General features: G+C 46.8%; 1 protein-coding gene across 1 annotated transcript; it reads right to left on the reverse strand.

Annotated features, from left to right (window-relative positions):
• Positions 1-419: 419 nt before the first annotated feature.
• On the reverse strand, positions 420-1,157 carry LOC308415254 (melanoma-associated antigen 11-like; the record flags this gene model as incomplete). Its single annotated transcript, XM_080910248.1, has 1 exon — positions 420-1,157. One exon carries the CDS (start codon positions 1,155-1,157, stop codon positions 420-422), a length of 738 nt encoding a protein of 245 aa, XP_080766374.1.
• Positions 1,158-7,972: the final 6,815 nt, after the last annotated feature.

Here is a 7,972-nt window from a genome sequence, read left to right on the forward strand (position 1 = left end):
ACATCTGCAGCTTAGGAACACTGTAGTAAAAGCACAAACATTTTGGTACAACAAGCAACCCCAAGATACCCAGTTAGAAAAGGACAAATAGAATGGAACTGTTCCCACCAGCTCTGAAATGGGGGTATAGTCTTAGACCAATGACTCTGCCTGTCTGATCTGGGAAGGGAACTACCAGTGCACTGGAATGGTACTTGTCTGAGCAGCAGTACCATTTGCAAGGTGCTCCTGGCCTAGGGCCCCAGTAGTTCTTCAAGGAAAGCTTCTGCATACCTGAAGGGGTTGGATCTGGGATGCTGCCTAACGATGGTGGCAAAATACATCCAGACTTTCATCTAGGTGGTTTCTGCCCGGGCCCTGGGACCCCACAGGAACTCATGGCTTGGAGGGAGGCTGCCAGGCACCTGCCTATATACCATTTACCCTTCCTGCACAAAATGCTCAGTGATGAGTCTCCTGGGCTCCCCATACATGAAATGATCCCTCCCAGCATACAGTCCCATGATATTCAATAAACGCCACAACTCTTCCTCGCTGACAGAGTTGCCGTGCAAGAAGATGATGCACAGGATGGTGATGACCAGGCCTGTCTTGGGGATCCCCGGAGAACCGTGCTGCATCCCATCATAGGTGATCCCCAGCGCAGGGACAAAAGAGTAGGAGTCCACAAGGGGGTACACTGGTACAACATCAATGCCAAACAATAGCCACATGCAATCAGAGGCCTTAGAAAATATCTGGTGGTAGGACAACTCATAAGCTCCTGTGATCTGAGCCAGCATTCCTGCCTTAGTTACTATTTGGTGACTTCGATACTTCAAAAGCAGGAAGTGCACTAGTTTGACTACTTTTCTATTTATTGCTTCCTGTGTGGGGAACGCTGCATGGGCCACTGCCCTGGATTGGTTATGAGAACCCTCTACAGATGTTCCCCCTCCATTGGAGCCCAAGGCAGTGGGAGGATGGGATGCCCTCTGAGAATGCTGTGAGGCAGCCAGTATTTCTCCCCCAGACACTTCACCTGAGTTGGCTGCAATGGCCACCCCCTCCCCCACCTCTGCTATGGGGACCTGGTTACCCTCCTGGTCCCCTGTCTCCCTAGAGGATTGAGTATTCTCCAGGATGTTGAAGGTCTGGCTGTTCTCTGCAGGATCCATTCTGAATTTTCTTGGGGACACAGGCAGGGCACCATGCAGATCACAGGGATGAAGACTCAGAGGTCTGAGGGAGAAAGCAAGAAGGTGAGTAGACTCTGACAGCTGTCCTTTAGGCAGCTCTCAAATCCCAGTTACAGGATTTATCCTGGGGAATGCTCTCTGGTCAAAGTATAGTGTTACCATATATGTCCTGGCCTAAAGGGAAGGAATATAAATGGCTTCCCTGTGTATGCCTCCTCTTGCCTGAGGTCAAGTCTCAGAACAACTCTCAGTGTCTCTGAAGTGGGACACCAGGAATCAAGGTCATCACCCAAATCCTGACACCAGGTCAAGGGTCATCAAGAGATAGAACCTAATTCAGTGTGGTTCAGTTGTGCTGTCCTTATTCCTAAGCCAAGAGGCTAGTCTGTGAGCTATCAGGAAGAACAGGAGAGGGAGAAGAAACCACTCCAAGTGCCTCAGGTAGGTAGGGAGTAAGTACTCTGTATAAGGAAGGGACTCTCTTACCTCTCACCTTGTCCTCACAAACCTGATGTTCTCCCTGGTGACTCAGGTCAAAGTGCTGTCAGCTGGCCCTTCAGCTCCTTGACCTGCTGCTGGAATCAGAGCAGGAGACACAGACTAGTATAGACAGTGCCCCCAGGGAAGTCTCTTTGTAGCAAAGCTCTATGTCTGGAGTAGAGATATTTGCTCATCCAGGGTTCTTTTCCGAGAGCTTCCCATGTGTGTACTTAACAAACAACTGTGTTCAAGGGCGGATCAAATGAATTTCCTCACTTGAACACCCTGTATGTCTCCTCAGAGAACTGGGACCCTCTGTGGGATATCAGGTAATGAGCAACTGTCCTGGGCTCAAGTCTTTGGATATAGAAGTTCCCAAATCTACTTGCAAATCATCTGAGCTCACTCTCTTGAGGGTCCTCCTTTCCATTCATTGTATGTTTGTCCCTACTCTGGGCTCCCAGTTATTGCAACTGGAGCATACAGCATTGATTCAGTCTTCCATTGGGGAGTGGGGTCATCTTCACATATTCATTTTTGACCATGACCACATCCCTGGATTCCTGATCCAATACATACCTAATCTGGCACAGATGCCTGGCTCCCTCTGGGCCCTGGTGAAAACCCGGACTTAGCAGACTCACCTTTCTGAAAGAGAAGACAGAAGTCAAAATGTATCATTTCTCAATATACTGGGCAGGGGCTTCTCACAACTGGTTAAGTGGGAAGGGTCTTACATGTTCTTACAGATTCTTAAGATTTTCTTTCCCATTCCCCAGAAAGCACTTCCAGACTCCCCCTAATTCCATCTACCATACATCATAAAGCCTGCTCTGACCATCACCTTTACAACTAATCCAATAGTCAGGGATGACATCTATGGTCTGCATTGAACCTCCATTAATATTCAGTACAGCAGAGCAGGCAGCTTTAACTTGACTATTATCAGGGGACTTAGGCTCCTCCTGGGTGATCCTGGTTCCTTACACTTACATATCTGAGGCTTACGCTTATATATCTGAGGCCTTACTCCCAGAATCAATCTCTCTGCTCATTCACACACCACAGCCTGGAGCAAAGGTCAAGTGAGTCAGTTTGGCCTCCTCCAGGCATCCCATGCTACTCAGGTGTGTAAAGGCCCACCTGTGCTCTGAATGGCAAGGATGTAATTGTTTTTAAAAGTTGGATCATACTAGGTTCCAGGCTGCATTCTCTCAGCATTTCTTCAGAACCTACTATCTAGACATTTTCTCTTAGGTCAAGCTTAGGCTGTCTCTTAGCCTCCCACCCCCAGGAATTACTTTGTATGTAAAATAGTGGGGGAAGTGGCTCACCCCAGAAGTGGGTACTTGGACATTCAGGAAGCAACAAGATCCTAAACCCTAGGCTTTAATACAGTCAAGTCCTAGGAGAGAGAGATGGAAGGCCTAGGAGTGCTCATTGGTCCGCTCAGCTTCTGTTTGTTTCTTTGACTGACAAAATGAATAAAATGTAGCTTGATTGTATCTCAACAAAGTTCTCATGATAGCTCCGAGTTTTGTCTGTCCCATTTGGGGACATGCTGACCAAAGTGTCAACAATGCTTTATTTGTAAATTTTCTATTCTCACAAGGGCCTTTTCAAACCTCAACACTAGTCAATCCACTCTGAAAGCATGGCATGGATGTCACAATGTAGTCAGCTCACAAAATGTCTCCCATCCATCTAAGCCAGGGATGTGGTAAACCTGAAATGACCTATTACTTGCCCCCTCCCAAAAAATGGCTATGAACCCACCAAGTGCTTGGATATAGAATACCATGTCTGACTCTCTTTTTTCCAGGACCTACAAAAATAAATTCAAACCCCACAAAACCTCTTATGTAATAAACATCATGCAGAGTCAGATACAGTTGTGGATGTTTGCAGCTAAACATTTGACTGAATACAGGGACCCTAATGGAGGTTCTAGGGAAAGGACTGAATTAGCTGGAAGGGTTTGCAATCCCAATGAAAGAACATTATCAACCAGGAAAATCCTCTACAACTCTCAGAGACAAAAACACCAACCAATGAGCACACATGGAGAGACCCATGTCTCCAGGTACATATGCAGCAGGGGATGGCATTGTCTGGCATCAATAGGAGAAGAGGCCTTTGGTCCAATGAAGGCACATTTTCCCAGTGTAAGGCAATGCCAAGGTGCTGAGGTGGGACAGGGTGGTTGGGAAATGGAACACCTTTGTGGAAGCACAGGCAGGGATGATGGCATGTTGGGGGGGGGGCAATAACATTTGAAATGTAAACAGAAACAACAGAAAAGAATAAGTAAAGAAAAAAAGTAAGACCTCAATTGTTCCAGGTATGTCCGAAAATGACTCTGTGTTCCTCAATTTCCTGATGTCCAAAGAGTGGCATTATTCACTCATTTCTAGGCATCACATTAAATGCCTCTGGGCTGCCATCACCAAGGTCTGGATATAGAGTTATGTGGGTGAAGATGTCCATTCCAGGAACCTCACAATTCCCTGTTATGTCAAAAACAGCTCTGAGCTCCTCCTCTTCCCCAGTAAGGATTACCTGAAACACTTTCTTACTGACACTTCCCCAGTTCCCAAATACAGAAGCACAGTACTGATCACACTTCCAGACACTTTGGAAGTGGCTCTAAGCCTTCAAGAGAATGAGGTCCTTTCCTGAAGGTCTCCCTTAAGGAACCTCACAAAATGTCTGCACTGCGCTAAGGATCCAGATGCAAGAAGTTCAGCATGGCCTTCATAATTCCAGGTACTTCAGCAAACGTCTCCATGTTCCCTGAAAAATCCCTGGAAGCCTGACACACCGATTTACTGAAGCCCTGTCAAGGCAGCACAGAAAGACACTCTGAACGCCCTCAGTTCCCGGAACCCCATGTGTGCAGGTCTCTGTTCAAGAGTCTCATAAAATGGCCTCAACACTGTCACCCACTTGTCCCCTATTCAAGTAGCTGAGTGTGGCCTTCATATTTCTGGACACCTCGAAGGATCAGAGTCCTCTTCCCCAATTCCCACAAACCCGAAGCAATTTGTGAGAGACGCCCTTCCAGATGCCCTGGCAAATGACTCCAAACCCCTAAAGTACCTGGAGCCCCGTGTGCAAATGTTTCCATACCAGGAGCCTCACGAAATGGACTCGATACGCGTTAATTCCTCCAATCAAAAGCCGAGCGTGGCCTTCATAAGTCCAGACACCTCGGAAAATGGCCCCGAGTCCTGTCCCCCATTTTCCACACACCTGAAGCACTTTGTGAAATAGGCCCTTCCAAGCCCAAGGGAAAGTGACTCCGAACCCCTCACGTGCCTGGAACCCCGTGTGTGAAGGTCTCTGCTCCAGGAGCCTCACAAAACCGCGTCAACACGCCTCACCCGCATGTCCGCTATTCCACAAGCCGCCTGTGGACTTTATACTTCCCGACACCTCAGAAAATGGCTCCGAGTCCCCACCTCCTCGAATTCACACGTACCTGGAGAACGTTGGGAAAGACACACTTTTAGTCCCAAGGGAAAGTGACTCCGAACCCCTCACGTGCCTGGAACCCGTGTGTGAAGGTCGCTGCTCCAGGACCCTCACAAAACGGTGTCAACCCCTTCGTGCCCCCGCTTCAGGAAGCCGAGCGCGGACTTTTTAATTCCGGACACCTCAGAAAATGGCTGGAGTCCTCACCCCTCAAATCCCCACATACCTGAAGGAAGTTGTGGAAAACACCCTTCTGGGCCCAATGGAAAATGGCTCTGAACCCCTCACGATCCTGGAACCCCGTGTGTGAAGGTCTTCGTTTCCGGAGCCTCACAAAATGGCCCTGAGTTCCGGAAGTCACAGATGCACAGAGCACACGTGGACTTCACACTTCCGGACACCTCAGACCACGGCTCTGAGCTCTGCCCCCCACCCCTTAACTGGGTTTTGAAGAGACTATAGGGCTTTAAATTTATTTTTCTTACTTTAATTTAGACCTGATATAAGCCTTGTGAATCACATCTTGTAAAGAGGAATTCACTGCTATATAAACAATCACTTTGTGTTTTAATATTATACAAAATAGACTTCATCTTAAAGTGTATGTTGCTCATTTTTTACACACGCAGCAGGTTTACCTCGATTCAGAATGTTATGATTTCTTGGCAGAATATTTCCTGAGCTTTGAAAATGAAATATAACTTCAAAATCAGTTCCTATGAACCACCAACCCAAGAGTGTGCATGGGCTGGACCTAGATCCCTTCCTGCCAAGTATACGACAGAGGTACAGCTTGGTCCTCACGTAGATCCCCTAATAATGAGAGCCAGGGTTGTTCCCTGAATATGTTGTCTGCCCTTCGGTGGATTGCCTCACCTAAATGGGCCACTTTGCCTCAGCTGCAGAGAATGTGCCTTGTGTTTGGACCTGAGGTACCAGGGGACAAAGGAACTGTGTGAACAGGCAAGGATGGAGGAAGGGAAGAAGTTATGTGTGAGGAGAAACTGAGAGAAGGAGCTAATAATGGGATGTAAGATGAATAAATAATGAAATTAATTTAACAAGTGACCTTAAAAAACAAAACAGAAACTAAGAGCATCGTGCTGTTGTGCTTGGTGCAGAGCATGTGCATTTAGAAGCTTTGAGAAGGAAAAAGATTCCATTTCTATACCTTTTTAAAACTTATTTAATCAATGAGAATGAGAGATTAAGTCCATAAGGCAGGAAAAAAGTAATGTCATCCTATTCATGTAAACTACCACTACCCAGGAGCAAACGGCTCGAATGACCTGGTAGCCTGTAAGAAATGTTCCAACTTAGAGGCTTTTCTTATCTGTTTTCAAACTGAGAAGGTTCTACAATTCTGGAGCAATAAAATCACATGACTTATTAATTCCATTCATGAATATAAAACATGTCCAGCTAATGGACTTTGTAGTAAAGAAAAAGCAACAATTTGAAAACCAAGAAACCCAAAGTCTCTCAGTCAGTACAGGAAGGATGGAATCTGTCACAATCTCCTCCTGCCACCTTTCTATGAATGCACAGCTGTGAGAACAGGGACTCTCTCTCACCTGATGTTGGATCGGAACTGCCAGTGGACCAGAATGAGTGTGTCAGAGCAGAAGGACCATCTGCTGGGCCAGCGTGGTCTAGGTGTTGTTTGTCTGATCTCATAGCATCTCCATTCCTGAAGAGGTAAGATCTAGGATTACTCCCAGCTATGTTGGAAAAAATTCCAAGGTTTTCCCTTCGGTGGTTGGATAGGGGCCCTTGTTCCCCACAGAAACGAGTGGACCGATATGAGCAGGCCTGTCTTGGGTATGCCAGGACCTGATTGCAGCATTCCATCAGAGAAGATCCCTGTGGTAGGTAGAAGACTACAGCGGAGTGGACAATTCCATCCCCTTGTATCCTATGAAAGCCAGAGGCCTGCCTCATGGACTCAGAGGTCTTACTTATGATCACAGAGTAGTCATCCTCATCGTCTCATATGACCCCATTGAGCAATTTTGCCCTCCTTGCCTGTTGCTTCCTCCTATATGTGATGGGCAAGAAGTGCATGAAGTACACTATCTTTCTAGTAAGGTTGTTCTGCAGAGTTAATGTAGGTCTGGTACCTCTCTTCTTAATGTCCAGAGGCTCCAACAGATGTCCTTATAATTAGACTCATGATCGTCTGGAGAGAGGAGTCACTCTGAAAATTCAGGGACAACAGCCTGCAGGACCTTTGGAGGACAACTTTCAAAGGAACCTTTAATGTCTACCCCCAAGGATCTATCTTCATTCAAACTGCACAGAGTGGCCTTCTGTGTTTCAGAAACTTCACACAATGGCTCTCAGTCACAGCCCCAACCCTGATCATTGTATGTAGAGTTGCAGGTAGAAAGGAGGGCAGGGGTTCGTGTCTGAAATTAGAACTGAGGCATCCTCTGATCCCTGGACCCCTCCCAATTCCATTGTACTCTTGAGAGGCTGAGAATCCTCATCTTCCTTTAGACCTAACAGAGAACTCTTGCCAGCAAGTCTCTGCTGTGTGACAGGTGACCATTGTCATTCAATATGTCAACAGGTGCATTGGTCAGTGTGAACGACAATCAGGGGAGAGGGAATGGTGTTCTTTTAGACCACAGAGCAGGCATTAGGAACATCAGAAAAGATGGGCAAAGATGCATGGAGGGAAGCCCCTGCATTTGGGGGCATTGTCATTTAAAGGGACAATGTATTGTGCTGTAAATGGACAGAAAGTCCCACAGTGGGACACTCAGCTACACTGGATGCAGTCAGGGACAATCTCTAAATACACTTGACTCATGTGATCACCTTTATTTTAAGGCTGT

Source organism: Micromys minutus (genome assembly GCF_963924665.1).
Source record: "Micromys minutus genome assembly, chromosome: X".
Classification (NCBI taxonomy): Eukaryota; Metazoa; Chordata; class Mammalia; order Rodentia; family Muridae; genus Micromys; species Micromys minutus.